Below are 22,872 nucleotides of genomic sequence, written 5' to 3'. Positions count from 1 at the left end.
ATTTTGCCGAACACCATCGAAATTGGCCTTTTTCTAACTTAGAATTCAACTTTCAGATCTGTTTTTTCCTTTTCCATCAGTATTTTAACCCTAATAGAGTTATGGTCCCTGGCTTCAAATTTCTCCCCCACTGAAGCCTGTCGCCTACCCTTACGTATTTCCCAAGAGTAGTTCAATGTTTGCACCTTCTCTACTATGTACATCCACATACTGAAACAGAAAATTTTCTTGTGAACGCTTAATAAATTCTTCTCCATCTCAACCCTTAACACTATGGCAGCCCCAGTCGATATTTAGAAAGATAAAATTCCCGACCATAACCTCCCTATTATTCTTACAGATAGCTGAGATCTTACAAATTTGTTTCTCAATTTCCTTCTGACGAATAGGGGAGTCTATAATGCAATCCTAATAAGGTGAGCATCCCTTTCTTATTCCTCAGTTCCACACAAATAAATTTGCAGGATGTATTTCAGGGAATATCGTCCCTCAGTACCAGCTGTAATGGTATCCCTTTTCAAAACATCAATTCCCCTCCTCTCTTGCCTCCCTTTCTCTCCTTCCTGTAGCCTTTGTATCCTGGAACGTTAAGCTTCCAGTCCTGTACAACCCTAAACCATGTTTCTGTAATTGCTATGATATCCCAGTCCCACGTTCGTCACCATGCCCTGAGTTCATCTGCCTTCCCTGTTCGGCCCCTTGCATTTAAATAAATGCAGTTTAATTTGTTCGTCCTACCTTTTCCCTGCTTGCTCTGACAGTTTTACTCGCTTTAGTCCTTCACTCTACCAGTCTCAGATTAATCTCTTTCCTCACTATCTCCCTGAGTCCTAGCCCCACCCCACCTTACTAGTTTAAATCCTCCAGTGCAGTTCTAGCAAATCTGTCTTCAAGTATATCAGTCCCCTTCCAATTTAGATACAATCAGTCCCTCATGTACAGGTCACTTCTACGCCAATAGACGTACCAATGATCCACAAATGTTAGTCCTTCTCCGATTCATGCATTCATCTGCTGTATACTCGTATTTCTGCCCTCACTAGCTCGTAGCACCCAGAGGAATCCAGATATTACTATTGTCGAGGATCTTCTTTTTAAATACCTGCCTACCTTTCTGTAATATCCCTTCAGAATGTGAAGGTTTTCCCTTCCTATATCGTTGGTTCCGATGTGGACAGTGACCTCTTGCTGCCCCCTCTCCGCCTTGAGAACATTCTGCACCCTCTCTGAGACATCCTTGATCCTGGCACCAGAGTTGCAACGCACCATTCTGATTTCATGCTGCTGGTCACAGAAACGTCTGTCTGTACCTCGGACTAGACAGAGCCCTAACACAGTTGATCTCTTGGAACCCGACGTATCCCTCATTGCATTAGAGCTAATCTCATAGCAGAAACTTGGCTGTTCGTGCTATGTTCCCCGAGAATTCATCAGTCTCTACAATTTTCGAATTTGCATACTTGTTTTAAATGGGGATAGTCACAGAAGACTCCTGAACTAACAGCCAACCTTTCTTACGTTTTCTGGATTTAACCCATCTATGTGACTGTATCTGAGACTTTCCCCCCTTCTTATAACTGCCACCCATCATATACTGTTGCAGTTGCAAATTCCTTATTGCTTCTATCTCTCCAACCGATCCATCCGCTCTGACAGGAATCGCAACCAGCAGCATTTATTGAAGATATAATCCTTAGTAAGCGGTAAACTCTCCTTGAACTGCCATATCTGCGAAGAAGCGCATATCACTGTCCTAAGGATCATTTTTGCTCCTTCACAATGTGAAGCAGTGTTTTGAAGAAGTGACTCAGAATATTGATGAAGGCAGAATACTATATTTTTCTTTCTTGCCTTCAGCAAAGCGTTTGCCAAGATTCCACATGCCGATCGTATAGCAGGATTAAATCACATATGATCCAAAGTAAGGTGACCATTTGGATGCAAAACTGGCCTGAAGATAGAAATAAAGAGTAGTCATAGATGGTTGTTGTTTGGCACTGGCTGGCTGTGTGCAGTCGTGTTCTAGAAGGATTGGTTTTTGTATCATCACTTCTTGTCATCTATATGAAAGGTTTGGACATGAATTTCGAACGTATTCCTAGATTTGTAGTTTCACAACTTGTTACTCTGCAGATATCATCAACTCCACACCAACGTAACTAACAGTAAAAGTGCGCTTATCGCGATCTCCCCTGCTTGTCCCATACCATTGTTGGGAAAAAAAAGATATTAATGAGTGAGGAGAGGAGATTTGAGGAATTAACAACCATTTATTCCATGGCCATGAGGAATTATATCTTCGTTCAGAACGAAGTCGCACACAATTCCAAGAAAATACAGTATTTTACAAGTTATAAAGAAAACGACCTTTAAGTTTTTTAAATGATATCAGCTCAACTACTTCTGCTCGCAGGACTTTGCAAATGCACTGGAAAAAGAAGTTGCCCCACAGGTTCTCTTTTAATTTTTCCACTTTAAACTTAATCTGTTGCTCTTTAGTCTTTGTTTCTACAATCATGGGGGGCGGGGAGGGGGGGGGGGGTAGCTGAGTGTATTCATCCTCTCCATGCCTCTCATGATCTTATACATTTACATTTTTTACAGTGTGGAAACCGGCCGTTCGGCCCAACAAGTCCACACAGACCCTCCGAAGAGCAACCTGCCCAGGCCCATTTCCCTACATTGACCCTGTCACCTAAAACTACAGGCATTTTAGCATGGCCAATCTTTGAAATGTGCGAGGACACTGAAGCACGCGGTGGAAACCAGCGCAGACACGGGGAGAATGTGGAAACTCCACACAGTCAGTTGCACGAGGCGGGAATTGAAGCCTGGTCTCTGGCGCTGTGAGGCAGCACTGCTCACCACTGTGCCACCGTGTCCTACACACTTGGATAAAGCCCCCATGAGTCTCCAACGGACGAAAGAAAAAAAGTGCACCTTGTCCAACCTCCCGTTATAATTCAGACCGTTGAGTCCTGGCAACTTCGACGTTTGTTCTGCATTAATAACATGCTTCCTCTAGCAAGGTGAGCACAACTGAACACAATACTCGAAGTGAACCCTCACCAACGCCCTGCACAAATTAACTAAACTTCTCAACGTCTGTCTCAATGTCTTGACGAATGGAAGCCAGTGTTCCAAAATCCTTCTTCACTGCGCTGGATACCTGTGAAGCCACTTTCAGAAAACTCTGGACCTGAACTCCAAGGTCCCTCTATTCCACTACAATCGTTATGGTCATGCCATTCACCATGAAACTTTTACATCATTGTGTGTTTTCAAAAATGCAAGTCCTCACACTATGTACAGTAAACTACATTTGGCATCTCCCGAATCACAAGTGATGAAGGTCTTGCTGCAATTTACGACAACCTTCCTTACCGTTCGCGGTATTGCTTCTTTAAGTGTCATTAGTAAACTCAGTGACTTGCACATCTTCATCCAACTCACCGATTTACAGAACAAACAGCAATGGTCCCAGCACCCACGATTGAGATAATCCACGAGGCACGGGCCTCCAGTCTGCCAAGCATCCTTCCACGATCACCCTCTGCTATGTTCCATTCAGCTAATTGTTTATCCAATTTTCTAGCTCGACATGATTTCCTTGCAAACTGACTTTACATAACGTCCTAATATGTGGAATTATATCAGATGCCTTATAAAAATCCCTAGATTATAACTCCTGCCAAGCCACTGTGGATCTTCAGAGAAACTTCAACAAGGAACTCTTACATATTTGTGACACATGATCTCCCATGGATAAAGACATGCAAACTAATTCTAATCAAATCCAATCTTTCCAAGTGCATGTGTACTTTGTCACTCAGATTTCTGTGAATTATCTGACACACCACAAATGTTACACACGTTCCGCTGTGTCGTTGAGAATTTCTGGTGATTCATCCGGTTTCCTGCTTCACTCTACAGTTGTTCAAGTTGGCTAGATTTCAATGATTAACTGTCGTTAGTCTTCATGGATTTGTCGATTAACTGGGTTAACTTTGGGAAATGTAAGTGAAATACTAGCGGAATAGATGTGGTGGGATGCTCTTCGGAGGATCGATGTGGACTTCTTGGGCTGAATAAATTGCTTCCATAGAGTAGGCGTTCTGTTCTATTGAATATTCGTTATTGAGCAATACTTGGCAGAGGCGGATCCTTAATCACAAGTTACTATGTTTTAGCAGGTGAATTGTCAGTGCATAGGACAAAGAGGTGCACCAGGGCACCATAGCAGCTGACATACAGCACGGAAAGATAATGCTTACATATGTGAAGTTTTGTCGAAGGTTTGAGAACATAACCGTCAAATGACTGAGTCTTTAAAGTTTAAGTTACTTTATTTTTCAAAGTTCAGGTAGTTTACTTATGTGCGCAAATTATGTACTGAGATCATTAGGCTTCAAAATATTAGAGCTCTACGATGACCAATCTCGACGTTCCCAAGCACGTTCAGAGCCACACAGCATTGCCAAATCCAAACGTTATCACCCAACACTCATGAACTGCCAAATGTCAACATGCCCTCACCAACACAACGGCCCTTCGCTGTTATCAATCGCAGTCTAAATAAGCATCCCAGACATTAAAAAAAACGGCCAGTTCTTCCTCAATAGTCATGGTAGTTGAATGGTGACTGTGATATGACATCAGTGGTGGGCCCAGGATTTATTGCCTGTCGCTAGTTGCCTGCAATATGTAATGGTGAGAGTAGTCTTTATAAAATTGTCTATCCAAGTGGAGTACAGAAAACCACATTGTTCTCACGGGAAAGCTTCCCAGATGTTGCCACAGCAAAAGTGAAGGAGCGACATAATAATAAAAAGTAAGGATTTTGAGTAAGGTGGAGAATTCGTATTCGTGATATTTTCAAGTAACAGAGTCGCTGCCCCTGGAGAGCATAGTGGCTTTCATTTTAGAATATGCAGGCTGAGGAACCGTGATGACTTTTTGCAGTGTACCTTAAATTTGGTACAACTTGTCGAAATTGTACAATCAATCGTGGTGGCAATGAGTTTTCCTGGAAGTGTTGGCAATCATGGAGACCTGATTCGAAATGGATTCTGTGGAAATTATTTATGCATTGTTGGAGATTCACCCAATCATCCAAGTAACAGCTTAGCGACATTTCACTCGTCTCTTTCAAGTTCTCCCCATCTTATTCTTAAGAAGAGGCTCCAAAACGTTAGCAACTCAAGGTCAGGCTACCCGACATCAGTTTCTGCCTTCTAGTGACGTTCCTTCATAAACAAGGCTGTTACATTAGTCATTTTCAAATCATCTAGCACTCTCCTCCACTTCACCGACTCCTAATACATCGCCAGCAATGCCTCAGCAACTTCATTAGCTGTCTTGTGTAGAACTCTGTAATTCATTCCGTCCAGTTATGGGAATTTATTCTCCTTCAGACATTTAAGCTGACAAGAACTGTCTCTTTAGTGATAACCTGCACACAGGCCAGCTCTCTCAGATTCTTGCTGCTGGAGTCTTCCACCATGAAAACTAACTCAATATGCCCGTTCATTTCTTCTGCTGTTTCTTTTGCCCCATGATGATGTGCTCAGCCTCAATTGCTAGTAGCTCACTCTCATCACTCTGTAACTTTCCTTTCAGGTATCTAATACTCTTGGAATTCTCTTTTCCACTAGAAAGCAGCATTTGCTCACTTATCATGTTATTCTGTCTGTTTTGCTATTCCGTTACTCTCTACTGGTTTTGAAAGCTTCACAATTGCCTAACTTCCCACTAATCTCTAACACTACGTGTACTTCTTCATTTGTTATTACTGCCCTTGACTTCCTTTGTGTGATATGATTGACTTGTCCTGACCTTAGTTTGTTTCTTCTTCCTTCGTATTAGTTTATCAAAATTTATTACACAATTGCATGCCAATACAGCTCTTCTCTCCATTTCATTTCTGCAGAGCTTCTCTTCCAAACAACTACGATTGTCTTCTCAGTGATGTATTCGAAGATGTGTTCACTCAAATGTAATACTGTTATATCGGAGACCTTTCCCTGTCTCAGACTGAATTCGATCATCTTATGGCCACTACACAATCTGTGCTCCTTTAGCTGTATTCCTAATTTGATATTTCTCATGCCAAATCGTGATTTCCGTCTTTTCTACAGTTTCTACCAAAAGGTTTTCCAGGCGTAGACACATATTTACTCCACAAATACATTATCTTTAGATTGGCGAGCAAACTGATTTTTGTGCTCCACCTGCACGTTCAAGCTACCTATGATTATTGTGATATTTTATTTCCATGTATGCTTTTCCTGTCTCCTGATTTGTTATCTTCGCCACAAACTGGCTGCTGGTAGAAGCCTGTGAATACCTCTGATCAGCGTGTAATTTCCTCTGCGAGGCGTTCAATTTACCCACACAGATTCTGGATTTTCCGACTCTAGTTAAGTTCTTCCTTTCAATTTTTTAAGGCAGAGGTCTTGCAAAGATTAGCAAGAGTCAACAGCGATATGATGGAAAGCTGATATTGTGGAATCACATGCTGAGAATTCAGAATGAATTTCCAGATAATTTTCAGGCGAAGCTATATAGAATCACTTTGAAGTGAGCCATAAACGTAAAGAGAAGGTAGCAAGTTCATGTTGGAAAGGTGAGGGGGGGGGGGGGGGGGGAGGGGTGTGTGTGGTAGGGTTCGCGGGGGAGAATTTGGTTGAGTTGCCAAACACAAGTCTGAATAAGACCGTGCATTCTTTCCTGCTGACTGTGACTTTCTGAAATATTCAATTGACTCTCGACAGCTAAAGAGAGCCGTGACGCTCCTGAATTCAGTAAAGAGCCTCACGCGTCTCTCTGATGGTAGAAATTCACTCATTCAATTGTCATTGTGTGAAGATTATCACTGATACAATACGTTGTTCCGACTTCGAAATGCAAGTGTGCAAAGGGACATTAGCATTTTTTAACATCACTTCCATTTCTGGTTAGTTACATTATGGGACCAATGTTATCCATTCGTGAAGGGTTTATTTTTTTCCTAGAATTTACTCCTCTCAGTAAACATATTCCAACATCGAGGGAATTATCTCATCTGCTCTCATATGCTTTTTTTAACCAGGTTTTCAAGACAAACAACACTTGAACATTGCAACACTAATATCCCTGCGGAGCTGCTAACTGGTATAAACTTAAGGCCTTGCAAATCGCCCATCTCAGAATCAAAGTTAGCGGGATTGTCTGCAGAAGAAAGGCACAAGTCCATTCAAACTCAACATGCATCTTCCAATTCAAACAGTGAGGAAAATTTTCTACGTTGTTCTAGGCGCAATTGGTTTTCCCGGTATGTTGTAATGAACTTCCATCCTGTCAATTGTGTATAACGTAGTCTGTAGCATTACCCTATGAATAATAACGTTTCTTGAAACATCGTATCATTTCAGATGTCCCTGGGCTATTTCTGTGCTTATTTTCTGTTGCTTCAACTGTTTCAAGCTCTCCAAAGTTACGGTTGTAATGCTTAATCTATCAGCAGTCAATCAAATAAAATAAGCAAATATTATTGCAAGGACGACGAGGAAGCGTACAGTGATTGCACTGAGCAAAACTTTTGATTGTGTCTTTGAGTTCCTGATGGCTGAGAAATATATTTCGAACAGATTCATGCAACAAAAATCATAAAAAAGAAAAAAGTTCAAAATCTGGAGAATTTAAGTAAGAAGATGGCTGTTCCATTATTTGTTTTCTTGAGATTTAGAAAGTACATATAAGGAGATAAACAGGATCATTCAAACAAAGTCATGGCCAGGCAGTGAGACGAGGTTCTTAACAGCAGAATTGATATTTGCTAAGACTACACATTCGACACTGTTAAAAATAGAAGGAGAAGGAGCGTTTGCTCATTTAATTGCAGCCCAATTCAGGACTTCAGTGGATGACAGTGGAAAATAGCATTGGGTTTTTGAGTAACGTTTACAAAATGGTACTCTTTTGTGAACACATCAGATGAACAAAACGCTTCAGCATGTAAACGGCATTGAGTCTTCACTGAGGTTGTAGTGTTTGTTTCCACGATGGTGATAATATACTTACGCGATGCTTAGTTCACAGTCTGTAGGAAATGATTCAAATCCGAAGAATTCTATAAAAATTGGTGAAGGTGTCTGTAATATCTGTAGAATTTGACGCGACAAAGACCATTGGGCATTGAATGGGACATTGCATTGTATATGTGTTGAGAATTTCCCCGAACAGTTACATTGTGTTCATTTCAAGAAAAGGGTACTTGCAAAGCGTATTTTGTTGTTGTTGTTGTTGTGGAAGGGTCCGTTGTGTTATATTGTTGAACGTGCATTGCCAGCCTATTGTGAGGACACCCGCTGACTGATTCGACAGTAAAACCGAAAATGAAAAATAAAACCTGTGATCTATTCAGACAGTTCTGGCTCTAAGGACCGACGTTTTAAGCATTATCATCAGCTGCATCAGAACAGCATGCCTCACAACTGATAATGCGCTAGTTTACCACACCACTTTAATTTGAGGATCATTAACTGTCAAGCTGTGTGCCTGAATGGTTTATGATCCTTGATCCCAGTGACTGTATGTTTAGTGGACAATCCTTCGGCATTTGTTCGCATCGATTTGGTGCACCACATTGTACGGACACTGAGCACAGTCACATTTTGGTCGTGATGCTGTGTGACCTAATTTCCTGTTCAAAGACCTGGTAACCATTAAGCCACGAATGATACCACTTATTACAGAATAAATTATGCATGATTCTTCATGTCGAAAATTGATGTGACGGTTTTCAGAACATAAAACATGGTGTTTGAATGAACAGGGCTCTGACTATCTTCATGCTTCACTGAGCTCCAACTCCATTCCTGCTCTTCCAACCTTACCAACATATCCTGCCATTCAGTATGCTTCATGATCAACATCCGCACTCCTCAATTCTGATGAAGGGTAACTGAATGTGAAAGGTTAACTCTGATCTCCCTCTACAGATGTAGCCAGACCGCCTGGGCTTTTCCAGAAATAACTGCTGTTGGTTTTTCTTTACAACATTCAGGCACTTTTCGTTTCATTTTTCTTGTGACAAAATGCTTTCATTCCTCCTACTTCAAGTGATAGTTACACAGCCTTAGAGCAAATGATATTCCGTTTTGAACTGTTTCGGAAAGCCCGTTTTTAGTACCTACTCTTGTGTATGCTAGTATTTCCAAAGATCACATATGCTGGACAGGCCGAGCTCCCAAATGCCTAAACAATTTGAAGAGATTTCACTGCGTTGTACTTCATCGTTTTATTCTCTGAATGATGCACATATAATGTTTCCAAATTGGACTAACTCCTTCGTTTCAAAGTTGCCATTCAAGTTAATAGATTTGTTAATAATACCTTTCATTAGCGGTGGATTGAGTTCAAGGATCGCGACATTTGGATGCAGTTCTATAAAGCCCTGGTGAGACCCCATTTGGAATATTGTATTCAATTCTCACCGCTTTATTATAGGAAGGATGTGGAAGCCTTAGAAATTATACACAGGAGATTTACCAGGATGCTGCTTAGACCGGAAGACATGTCTTGTGAAGATAGTTAGGGGCACTGGGGCTTTTCTCACTGTAGCGAAGAAGTTTGATGGATGACTTGATCGATGTGTACATGACGAAGAGAGGAAGTGATCCAGTGAAATAGCTATCACGACGGCGCCAATTTGAAGGTGATGGCGGAAGGTTTCAGCGGGGTTTCAGATAGTGGTTGGTGTGTGGAATACACTGACAGTAGCGGTGGTAATATCAGATACATGAGGGATATTTAAGGGTTCTTGGGTCAATACATTGATTAGAGTGAAATGTAGGTATATAGGTTAGTTTCATCTTAGAGCACGATAAAAGGTTGGCACAACTTCGAGGGCGTAATGGTCGGTATTGTACTCGACTGTTCTATGTCCTATGTTCGATGTAATGTCAGACTCTTGCAATTATAAGAGACACCTTCAACAGTTTATCCAGATTACTTACGAGTTGAATCCCTTACTATATACTGTGTACTGAGCGTCACATAAGTATGTAATTACTTTTGTTGGTCCAAGCACAGTTCTCTTTGTTATCCAGCAGAAGTTGTCCAATACATTTTCATTATCTTTCCATTGTGTCAGCAAACATTTTTTAAATTGGAATCCTTCAGTGATTTATGCCCTGAGTGGCATAAATCATATAGAATGTTTAACGTGTAATGGGTATAAACATTTGAGGGAATGTTCTCATCGAAGAATGCTCTCCATTTCTAGGAATTGCCACGATTTTTAAATAGATATTTTTATTAGAAATTTAACATTTTTACAAGTTTACAAAAATAAACAAAACTCTCAAGTACAAACATTGATATACAATTAAATCTTAAAAATATAATAACCAAAATCTAACAAAAGAAAAATACTGAGAACGAAAAAAAAATCAAAACTCAACTAACTACTAATCTTACCTACAACTAACCAGAATGTATATTTAAGTCTCTTACATTATTCAAATAAGAGTAAGAGATAAAAAACAGCGGATAACATAGAAATTGGTTAGTGAGATACATGCTCGGAATGTGTTAACATCAAATGTAACAAAACCCTTATTCGTGCGGGATTCCTCTCCTAAGGGGCCCCGGACCAGCCAGGTTCGTAATCTCAATTAAATAAATTCTCTTGTTAGGATAGCCGAAATATCAGTATTCATATAATTCAAGAAGGGCTGCCATATTTTATAAAATAATTCGGTCTTTCGGTGCACCATATTTGTAAGGACGTCAAGGGGAATGCATTCCATAATTAATCTGTGCCAATTTGAAAGTCCGGGAGTGCCCTCAGCCACCCAGTTTACCAAAATATTTTTTCCTTGCACAGAAAGAGAGAATAGAAAATAGTCTCTTCCCGTGCATGCCCAGGGAGGGAAATTTCGAAAAGCCCAAAAGGAGAGATACAGGGTCCACTTTAATTTCCGTTCCTAAAATTTCTGTCAGGGTACCTGCTACTTTAGTCCAGTATCTACGGATCTTATGACAGGTCCATAGGCAATGTACAAGACTGCCTACCTCTATTTTACATTTGGGACACATTGGAGATGCTCCTGCCTTAAATTTTCCCAATCGTTCCGGTGCTATATGGGCCCTATAAAGTATCTTCAGCTGGATAGCCTGAGTTCTGTTGCAGATGGTGATTCTTCTGGCGTTTTCCCAAATGTCAGTCCACGTTCTATAGAGATTTCTCGTCCCAATTCCTGTTCCCGTGTTTTAAGCAGATTGTCCATATATCTTGATACTTCATCATGTAGTAAATGACAAATAGTACTGATCGAGGATACCCCCACTGGTCGTAGTACTCTACATTCTCTAGCTGATTTATAAAGACTATCTAATAACGTAGTCTTCTTCTGTGTATAGTCTCGAATTTGGAAGTATCGATAGAGGTCTCCATTAGGTAATCCCAATTTTCTGACGCAGCTGTTCAAAAGACATCAGGAACCCATCTTTAAATAGGTTCCCTAGACATGAGATACCCCTGGATCTCCAGAGTTTAAAAGTGGCATCTGTAAACCCCAGTTAGAATCCCCATGCTCCCACTAACGGCGCATAAGGAGATGTTTTATGTGAGTTGCCCTCATTTTGCCGCATTATATTCCAAGCTTTAATTGTGTTTAGTATTATAGGGTTTTTACAGTGATCCGTAATGATTTTCCTCTTGTCTGAAAATAAAAGGTTAATAAGTGGGTATTTTACTTGAGAAGCCTCGATGTCCAGCCAGATTGATTGTGGATCAGACAAGACCCAATCAGCTATGAAACGTAAGAGGGAATTTAACTGATATTTCCTAAAATATGGGAAGTCCAATGCCCCCCTTGCTTGTGGAAGCTGTAGCTTCTTCAGCTTAATGAGGGCCTGTCTATGATTCCAGATAAAGGAACCCAACAGCCATATAATTTACGTAGTCCCAGCCTCGGCAGCATCACCGGAAGCATTCTCATAGGGTATAGGAAACAAGGCCGGACATTCATTTTATTTAGTGCTATTCTACCCAGCAAGGAAATTGGAAGGTCTCCCCATCGCTGGAAGTCCTGCCTTAGCCTTTCCAGTAAATGCACAGTTAGCCTTGTATAACTGACCAAATACTGGGGTAATAAAAATGCCTAAATATAAGAAACCCTCCAGGGACCAACGAAAGGGAAAATGGGATCCGTCCACTAAGTTGGGTATCATAACAAGGCCACCCATTGGCATAGCCTCCGATTTTTGAGAAATTAATGTTATAGCCTGAGAATGCGCTAAATGTATTAATAACTTGGATTAAGCGAGGTACGGACATCAGAGGATTACTGAGGAATAGAAGAACATAATCTGCATAAAGGGTAATTTTATGTTTACCTGTACTATTCCTCGGGGCCGTTATATTGGATCAGCCCATATAGCTTCTGCTAGTGGTTCAATTATGAGCGTAAATAACAATGGCGAGAGAGGACATCCCTGACGGCAGCCCATACCCACACTGAAGCTATCCGATCCTAATCTATTGGTAACCACAACAGCTTTGGGATCACGAGACAATGTTGAGACCCATTTGGTAAACACCTTTCCAACGCCAAACCTTTCCAATGTGTAAAACAAATATGACCATTCAACCCTATCAAATGCCTTTTCCACGTCTAATGAAACTACTACTCCTGGTATCTTTTCCTGATGGCAGGCTTGAATCATATTCAAAACCCTTCTAATATTATTGGATGATCTACGGCCCCTAATAAACCCCTTCTGATCCTCCTTTATGATATGTGGCAGTACCCTTTCTATTCTCAATGCTAACGTTTTAGAAAGGATTTTAAAATCTACATTTAGCAAGGATATTGGTCTGTATGACGTACAATCTTCTGGATCCTTTCCTTTTTTTAGGTTAAGAGAGATAGTTGCCTCTTTCAGCGAAGGCGGGAGACAGCCCTGACTATATGCATATATATACATGTCCATAAGTGGACCAGACAATATTTCTTTAAATTCTTTATAGAATTCAGCTTGAAAACCATCTGGGCCAGGTGCCTTACCGCTCTGAATTTGCCTGATTGCGCCAAGTATTTCTTGGACTGTTAGGGGAGCATTTAAGACCGATACCTGTTCCGGAGTTAGGCCAGGAAAGGTCAACTTTTTAAAAACTTATTGCATCCTCCTAGTCCTGTCTTCATAATCCTGCGATTTATATAAATCAGAATAAAATTTTCTAAAGATTGCGTTAATCTTTTTATGATCATGAGTCAAAATATCCGTACTTTACTTGATAGAGTCCGAACCCGAACCACGGCCGATGGCGCTGTAGTTTCGGAGGTCGCAGCCTTTAGCTCCGCCCGTCCGACTCGGCGCTCGGTTTCTTTAATGTCTCGGTCGTGATTTTGCAGCACGGCCGAGAGTGAGCCCCATCGGCTTTGGGACTCTTCAACAAAAGTGTCGATCTTCGCATCCAGTTTAGAGATGATTTCCACAAGGCTCGCCACCGTAGGTAATTCCCCCGGGGCGGCTGGGGATGCCTCTGCTGCAGCTGGAGAGTGTGGGGAGGGGTTCCTACGTGCTGAGAGCTGCGGGCTCCCTTCCCTTTCGTCGTTTTTACTGAAAATTAGATTGTTTAAATTTAATACTAAACAACTAATTAAATTAAACAGCTATTTTAAATGATTTGGTGAGTGTGGTGGGGGTGGGTGAGCCACTTTGCCCAAGTCTTGGGAGGAGCACTATAGACTCAGACTTGCTGGGTCGCCGCCATCTTGGATCCCCGGCACAATTTTAATAATGGCCATAACATATACGGGAATTGTTCTGAATCCAGTGGGATATTAACGATCCACTCGCGATGTTGTTTTTCTATCAAAGTCTTACCTGCATTATTTCCTGTTTAAACAGTTTGCTTCATGGTCATGTCCGCATTTGCGTTCACCTGAAAGAACAGTGTGTGTCACAAGTGTGTTAATTGCGATTATTGTTGTTCTCACAATATTCCACACATTTGTGTTGATTAGCTCTAAGCCTTACCTCAAAGTCTCAAAATGATGACTGTTTGTTTTTTCCAAATATTTTTATATTCTCTATCATTCTCTCTCTTCCAGTCAATTTAGTGACAATTGCAATTCTGGCTCGGGGAAGATGTGGAATCTCGACCTGCACCACTCGCTATCTCCTGGCTATGGCAACAGTGGATCTTTTGGTCGTTATCATTGAGATTATACTGAGTAAAATCAAGAATGATTATTTCCCAAAATCGTTCCTGGACATCACTCCTGTGTGTAGTGTTCGCTATGCCCTGCGCCGTGTAGTCATAGACTGTTCTGTCTGGTTCACCATCGCATTCACCTTTGATCGATATGTCACCATATGTTGTGAGAAACTCAAAGCCAAATACTGCACTGAGAAAACTGCAACTGTGGTTTTGGCAACAACGGGCACTCTGCTGTGTTTAAAAAATATTCCTATCTATTTTAGATTTGTACCTTATAAGATCGTTAATAATGTACCATGGTACTGTTCAAACAGCGATGCATATAATGATGACCCTGTGTGGAGAGGTTTTAACAATTTTGAGAAGATTCTAACCCCAATACTTCCATTTGGTTTAATTCTGTTCCTCAATGCTCTGACAGTAAGACACATTGTAGTCGCCAGTCGTGTTCGTCAGGGACTGAAGTGTCAGAGTAAAGGTGATACTTCGAGTGATCGAGAGATGGAGAGTAGAAGGCAGTGTGTGGTTTTACTATTCGCCATATCTGGCAGCTTCATATTTATGTGGCTGTGGTATATTTTATACTACTTTGATGCTGATGACCCTTTAGATAGTGATGGTGAGTATATCTTTAAACAAGTTGCATATATGATGCGGAATTTGAATTGCTGCACGAGCGCCATTGTCTATGTGGCATCACTTCCGAGGTTCCGCGAGAAGCTCAGGAACCCATTGGAAGCTATTTTTACATAAAATGTTCACCTAATATGCCAACTAAACAAATGAGAGCAATATTGAAACTGCGAGAGTTTGTGGATCAGGGTTTACAAACGATATATTGGAGGAAGACATAAATGCTAAAGAGATGTTAACAATTGGGATTACTTCACATAAAATTACAAAATAGAACGACGTCGACAGTGGCTGTTGGATACTATAAAGTAGAGAGCCAATCAAAATCAATCCTTGCGACAGGAATGAAGCAAATATCCTTCCACGCCAAAGAACTGCACTATAGGTGCAAGACGACATATGGGGAGGCCGAGATGAACAAATGAATGTGAGAAATCTGCGGAGCATGGCGCCATTTAGCTCCTGGAGCCGACTATGTAAGTCAGAGAGATCAGAGCTGATCAATTGCATCGAAATCATTATGTTGCACCATGCTTAATCTGTTGTCCTGCTTAAGCTATGGATATTGGTCAGTTTCTGTGTAGAACTGAAATTAATGGGGAGCTGAAATTAAGAAGACGAGTCATGCATGGCAAGCCTGAAGAAGGCCCAAGAACAAACCTTTGGATGATCAGATGTAAACAGGTGCAGTGGGCAGCCACCATGTTTCCTGTAGTGCAGAAAATGTAGTAGGATTGATAAGCTCTCATCCACCTCCACTGGTTCGATATCCGGCTCCTCACGTCCGTTCAGGAGTGTCGCCTTTTTATGAAGGCAAATGATGTGCAATGTGCGAAACATCTTCTTAATTGCGAAATAGATTTTGTGAGTCTAATTCTTTCTGCTCCTGCTGCTTTTCATTCCTGTCTGACAAGTCAGGTCCTGATAATTTGATGTGAAGCGATGTGATGGTCCAATGTTGACAAACCGAGGTGAGGAGCTCGGCGTGAAATAGTTGGTTCCTGAACAGGGGACAAGATTGAATAGTCATAAGCTCAGAACAAGGTCTGATGAACACGCACGCTTGTTTTGACGGGTCATTTCTCATTCCATGATCCACCCCGTAAATGGGTTCAGGATGAAGCATTTACAGGCAATTCACACTTGTGCCTAGGGTAAACGTTCGATGATCAACATTGTCGCTTTCAAATATACCACGTCACGAATGTCCATTCCTGTGTCAGCCTGACGATTTTACCCATTCCAGTGCAGTACACCGACTCGACTACTACAATACAACTCTCCTTGTCCTCACTCATTTCATATTTTATGAAGGTTTTAATCGTTAGCAAAACTGCAGCTGCCGATTCCTGAAGTCGCACAGTTCCCAATTCGTAATGCTGTCCGTCTGCTTGTTGCATGCACCCAGGCTTCTGTTTCTCCCTATGCTGAATTAAATAAGCTCATTTTTGCTTGTATTTTGACAATTTTCCACGGCTACTCCGTACTAGACTGTACTACCAGCTGCTCTGTTACCAATGCAAATGTATGTTTCATCTCCTCTGGCCAGGTGGTTCTTTCTATCTCGGTCATATGCTTGAAACCTACAAGATCCCCTCCTTGAAAAAGTCAATCAGACTCTCATCAATCAACCAAATAATTACATCAATCAAAAAAATCAAAACAAAACTTCTGCAGCATTTCCGTTGTTTCAATCTCTCTGCAACAGTGCACATCTATAGAACCTCCTTTTTCTGCCATCCTCATATTTCCGGAAGTCCCTCCAGTTTCTTCCACACCTCACCATCTATCAAACATCCCCGAGCTGCTGCAATCTTCCATATTTCCTTTAACTTCCAAAGCCCTCGCTGTAATTTCAATCTTAGTTGCATCCTCCAGACATGCTAATGCCCTTTTCTGTACCAACTCATTTGATTCTAAAACACATGGAATCCTTCGAAACACCTTTCTCAGTAGCCACCAACAACCCCATGCCTCTGACACCTCTTCCAGCTGATCCAGCAACCCGCATCTACAAATGTCTTCAAAACCATAATGCTATGTACCCCCTCAATTTACTCCGACAGCTGTAACTTTCCCACGATATATATTCTCCTTAGTCCTCTTGTAATGTCACGAACTCTGCAGCTTCACCATCCCCAGAATGCTTCCAAATCTTTACAGTATCCTTATCCTTACTGCTTCATCGACGTTTGAATCATCTGTTAGAAGCTTCCGTTTCTCTATGTTAAAATGATATTCTCACGGTCCTCCCAGACTTTGAGGTAACGTTATGCCGCAAGTGATGTCATAGAATCATCGAAGCGCTCGGCATGGAAAGAAGCCTTTCGGTCCAAGCAGTCCACGCTTAATGTCTCTTAAACGTAGTAATTGTCCTCACATTAGCCATTTCGTCTTGAGGTCATTCCACCCGCAAACCAACTATGTCAGAAAAAGTTTACTCCTAAGTCCTTTTCAAACCTGTCTTCTCTCAGCTTAAAAGTACCCCGGAAATTGACCATCTTCAGGAAAAGACAACGACCAAGAACTCAATTTGTATCTCTCATAAACGTCCGTATATGTGTATTGTCCTCTATTCAACAGAAAATTCAAGACTTCGTTTTAAATCCCACAGTTTTCTCTCCAACTGAAATGTCTTCCAACTGCTCCAGCACATCCTATCTGTTTTCACTCAATCCCTGTAGCCTCATTCAATCCCATATCTGCAATCTGTTCCAAATCCTGCAATCCTCCGTTTTTGTGCATCTTTCTTCCATCGCTCCAACTCCATAATGTTTTTCCATAACTTCCAACAGCCCAGCATTCTTCAGGAGTCTTTCAGGATCCAGGTGCTACAGTATTGCACAGTTCTGCCTCCAGACTCCAAAGCGTGTCTCTTCTCTGAAAATATAAAGGTGAATTTTTCAAGGAATAGTCCAAACAGAACATTATGCATGATCCATGTAAAATCTTCCAGCGCTTGGAACAATCCCTTCATCACGATCACCTAATCCAGCTCCTCTGGTATATCATGTCAGTGAAATCTACTCTAACTATGCAACAATCTGTAAAACTCTAACTTTCGCCAGCAACTACGAAGGCTCTTCTTCCTGCATCTGTCTATCCAGAAGCACTCCATCCGTCTAACATTTCCATAGGCGCAATCACAGTAAACCTCAACAGTCACTTAGTGTCTCCCTGCCTCTCTAAGTTTCTACATCCCTTAAAACTGTCACAACTACTGCAATGCCCTGGAGCCCTTACAGCCCTCAGACTCTTTGTTACCTTCTCCAGTAAACGCAGGTTCCTTCAACACAAAAATACCCCTATTTCTATTTCTGCTGCATTTTCTCCATATCCTGATCATTATTTTTTAAGTTACTGGATCTAGAGCTTCAAGCCAACCTAGTTTTTGTCTCTCCTGGGCTCTCATTTTCAAATTCATTCTCTTATTTCATCCAAACACATTTCTACTTTGATACACATTCATTCAATATTTCATCTTTATCGCTGACTTTGCTTCCTTTCTGTGTATCATTGTATTTTGATCTGATTGAATCTCACTTTCCATCCGTGACACTTCTTTCTGTTTTAATCTTCTCACTAGTCCATAAAATATCTGAACCTCTACTTCCTTTTCATTGTTTATTTATCCTTATTTCGTCTCAGTCCCTACTTCTGGTGGAATCGGTTCCTCTTTACATGTCAACCTCATCATTTCTGCAATTTATTCGATATTCATAATATTTGTCAACATGAAAGTATGAATTTTTGAAACACCCATTCCGGGGCATATTTTCGTTCAGTTCTTTACTCGTGCAAGCAATTTGAGTCATACACGATTACGACCTATTTACCTCCAATTGAAGACAACCACACTGTTCGTAATAATGCATTAATGCTCCATCTCCCCCAAGACTTTGTGTAGCTTGTTCTGCAGACCAGATAAACCGCACCTTTAAACTTTGTTGCTTTGCCTCTCTCACACTTTCCTCGCTTTTATCAGGAGTGAATTAGATCTACTTTCAGATAAGCTAAGAATCTGTTGGATAGGATGGGGTTTGGTAAATGCCTCTTTCATCACTCGCAGATTCATATGGATGGCAGATAAATGCAGTATCTCTCGTGTATTGAATTGTCATGGCTGCTTTTCCAGGTTGGAGTTTCCTCGTGAATGCCAATCATGTCTGTTCCAGTTCATTGCAATGTTATCTGTTTCAGTCAGACGCATGCTGTCACCATAGTAGGTGATGAAGATACAGCTGTTCTCTCATTTGCGAATAACGGCTGGCGGTCCATTTAACTGGTGGCTCACCACACCTCAGCTCTGTGGCGAAATCTGGAAATTGACACTCGAGGCAATAACAATCAGTGTGGTGATAGATGCTGGAGACCCTCTGCAGTATAAATAATCCATCCAGTCGACTGAGCTCACGGGAAACTTCGAGATTGCTGACTGAACGGATGTGACTATATCTGTTTGTAACGAGATTGATCTTGCTGTTAAACTGACTCTAAAATAGAACCATAGACTCCTTACCACGTGCAAACAGGACATTTGCTCAAACATGTCCACAAAAATCTTACAAAGAGTAACCCATCGAGAACCATTCTCCAGCACTATATTTGCCCTGACTAACACACGTAACTTACGCTTCCCTGAAAATTGCGCACAATTTCGCATGGCCAATTCGCCGAATCTGCACACGTTTGGACTGTGAGAGGAAACAGAACCACCCAGAGGAAGCCCATACAGACACAGGGAGAATGTGCAAACTCCAGATAGATAGTCGGCTGATGTTGGAATCAAAGACGGATCCTTAAGGATTCGGTATAACTGACGAATAAGTGCTTACCGCTGAATCCATAAGACTCGTGGCTTGCCTCACTTGTGATGCTGGCAACATTGATATCCGTCTGGAATAAATTCATCCGCTTCTTCTGTACTTGTTTTGTGTGTGTGTGTGTGTGTGTGTGTGTGTGTGTGTGTGTGTGTGTGTGTGTGTGTGTGTGTGTGTGTGTGTGTGTGTGTGTGTGTGTGTGTGTGTGTGTGTGTGTGTGTGTGTGTGTGTGTGTGTGTGTGTGTGTGTGTGTGTGTGTGTGTGAGAGAGAGAGAGAGAGAGAGAGAGAGAGAGAGAAAGACAGTAATTATTAAGCCAGCCTTTTCCACCTTTCATTGTTCAGGTCATTTCAGAGAGGTGTTTATTGATAGCAAACTTGTATTTTTTGCACTTCATCGTTCATTATGACAATCGGTTACTATACTTGCTCTTATTTGAGCTTCACCATTCATTTGGATGTACCAAGAAAGCTAGAAGATTGGCACAGGAATAACATCTTTGGCTCTCCCAGCATGGCCTGACATTAATCGCATAATGATTGATCAGCTAATTCAATTCCTTTCTCAAATTTATTCCCATTTCCTTTGATCCTTAATACCCCAAACTACATCTAACATATTCGCGAAAATATTGATTATGTTTCTCTCAGTCATTATCAGTGGCAGAGAATTTCACCATGTCACGAACTGCTTGGTTGCAGGAATGTCTCCTCATCACACTTCTATTTGGTACACTCTCGATAGTCCAGTCCCTTGGTGACCTGGCAATAGAGGAGAAAAGTAATTGGTCTTACTTTTCAGCGCACTGGAAATCTGACTTTGCCCTTCATCAGTTAAAAAATGTTGTGAAATTCAAAAAAAAGGTTAGTCTCTGAATGCCCATTTTCACCAATCTTTCAAATCCAGGATGACTGAAGGCAGAGACCACATTTTTGTACGAAACAAGATGGATATCTGTCAGAGTAGAAGATTTCAGTCACAGATTAACAATTATTAATGTTAACATATCACTGGATCACTTTTTACTTTAAGCGTCTGGTGAAACCTCCACGACAAATCCAGAGAGACATAGACAAAGGGAATAAACTTTGTTGTTCTCGATGGACGTGAGATATGGCAAGCATTTCAATACTCCCTGACCACACGAATCACTGAAACAACCTTTTCACTTATCAGGATATCCTACTCTTCTATATCTCTCCCCTTTTTGCTAAAACCTTCGTATGAGGCACAAAGCGACAGGGTCAGTACTTATTTCTGAGTCACAAATAAGTAGAATGGATGGCTTTGAGGTATGTAGAGAAGAGGTGTTGGAAATCCTGGAAAAGGTGAAAATAGATAAGTCCCCTGGGCCTGATGGCATTTATCCTAGGATTCTCTGGGAAGCAAGGGAGGAGATTGCAGAGCCATTGGCCTTGATTTTTATGTCCTCTTTGTCTACTGGAGTAGTGCCAGAAGACTGGAGGATAGCAAATGTGGTTCCCTTGTTCAAAAAGGGGAGTAGGGATAACCCTAGTAACTATAGGCCGGTGAGTCTCACTTCTGTTGTGGGCAAAGTCTTAGAGAGAATTGTAAGGGATAGGATTTATGCACATCTGGATAGGAATAATGTGATCAAGGATAGTCAGCATGGTTTTGTGAAGGGCAGGTCGTGCCTCACAAACCTTATTGAATTCTTTGAAAAGGTGACGAAGGAGGTTGATGAGGGGAAAGCGGTAGATGTGGTGTATATGGATTTTAGTAAGGCGTTTGATAAGGTTCCCCATGGTAGGCTACTGCAGAAAATACGGAGATATGGCATTGAGGGTGAGTTGGAGGTTTGGATTAGGAATTGGCTGGATGGAAGAAGACAGAGGGTAGTAGTTGATGGCAAAGTTTCTTCATGGAGTGCCGTCACTAGCGGTGTTCCGCAAGGATCTGTTTTGGGACCATTGCTGTTTGTCATTTTTATAAATGACCTGGAAGATGGGTTAGAAGGTTGGGTGAGCAAGTTTGCGGATGATACGAAAGTCGGAGGAGTTGTTGACAGTGAGGAAGGATGTGGCAGGTTACAGCAGGATATAGAGAAGCTGCAGAGCTGGGCAGAAAGGTGGCAAATGGAATTCAATGTAGCTAAGTGTGAGGTGATTCACTTTGGGAAGAATAACAAAAAGATGGGGTACTGGGCTAATGGTCGGATACTTGGTAGTGTGGATGAGCAGAGGGATCTTGGTGTCCATGTACACAGATCTCTGAAAGTTGCCACCCAGGTAAATAGTGCAGTGAGGAAGGCATATGGCGTACTGGCTTTTATTGGTAGAGGAATTGAGTTCCGGAGTCCTGAGGTCATGATGCAGTTGTATAAGACTCTGGTGCGGCCGCATCTGGAATATTGTGTGCAGTTTTGGTCTCCATACTATAGGAAGGATGTGGAGGCACTGGAACGGGTGCAGAGGAGGTTTACCAGGATGTTGCCTGGTATGGAAGGAAGATCGTATGAGGAAAGATTGAGACACTTGGGGCTGTTTTCATTAGAGAAAAGAAGGTTTAGGGGTGACTTGATTGAGGTGTACAAGATGATTAGGGGGTTAGATAGGGTTGACAGTGTGAACCTTTTCCCGCGTATGGAGTCGGGTATTACAAGGGGGCATAGCTTTAAATTAAGGGGGGGTAGATATAGGACTGAAGTTAGGGGTAGGTTCTTCACTCAGCGAGTCGTAAGTTCATGGAATGCCCTGCCAGTAGCAGTGGTGGACTCTCCCTCTTTATGGGCATTTAAGCGGGCATTGGATAGGTATATGGAGGATAGTGGGTTAGTATAGGTTAGGTGGGCTTGGATCGGCGCAACATCGAGGGCCAAAGGGCCTGTACTGCGCTGTATTCTTCTATGTTCTATGTTCTATTATGTGATCTTAAACGTATTGCTGAAAAAATTTCAACAATTAGGGGCATCAAATGAATAGGCTTTGTTCAGAATCAGTTATAACATACAGCTGATTGGTTTACGGAGGTCCTGATGCCAAAGGCATTCCAGCTTCTTACATCTCTGAATGGCTCCCAGATATCAGAACAGCTTTTCTTTGTGAGCAAATGCCTGGAAGGTTGTGCCCTCCGAATATAAGATGGTATCTTTCCATTAGTTTTAAAACTAAGAACTGATCCTGAACTGGTGTACACTCTTTGATTCCAGCACGTCTGATTCTATCCTCCACACACCCCACCCCCC

The 22,872-nt window shown here is 41.6% G+C and overlaps 1 protein-coding gene across 1 annotated transcript; it reads left to right on the top strand.

Moving 5' to 3' along the window:
• The first annotated feature begins 7,245 nt into the window (after positions 1-7,245).
• Positions 7,246-14,968, top strand: LOC148134803 (putative G protein-coupled receptor 139). The gene is made up of 2 exons (XM_087985324.1): positions 7,246-7,312; positions 14,106-14,968. The coding sequence occupies exons 1-2, from the start codon at positions 7,246-7,248 to the stop codon at positions 14,966-14,968; spliced, it is 930 nt and encodes a 309-aa protein (XP_087841450.1).
• The last annotated feature ends 7,904 nt before the right edge of the window (positions 14,969-22,872 follow it).

The sequence above is a fragment of the Chiloscyllium plagiosum genome, unplaced genomic scaffold (genome assembly GCF_037043375.1).
Source record: "Chiloscyllium plagiosum isolate Xiang-an unplaced genomic scaffold, Cpla_swu_hap1 HiC_scaffold_52, whole genome shotgun sequence".
NCBI lineage: Eukaryota > Metazoa > Chordata > Chondrichthyes > Orectolobiformes > Hemiscylliidae > Chiloscyllium > Chiloscyllium plagiosum.
The sequence above is the reverse complement of the archived record's forward strand: the minus strand, read 5'-3'. Positions and strand labels throughout refer to the sequence as shown.

What these genes read in the sequence shown, in the direction of transcription:
- LOC148134803 (XM_087985324.1), top strand. Translation starts at nt 7,246, where the DNA reads ATGCATCTTCCAATTCAAACAGTGAGGAAAATTTTCTACGTTGTTCTA. An exon ending in AGGCGCAATTGGTTTTCCCG is followed by an intron (nt 7,313 to 14,105) that starts GTATGTTGTAAT and finishes TCTCTCTTCCAG; the next exon opens with TCAATTTAGTGACAATTGCA.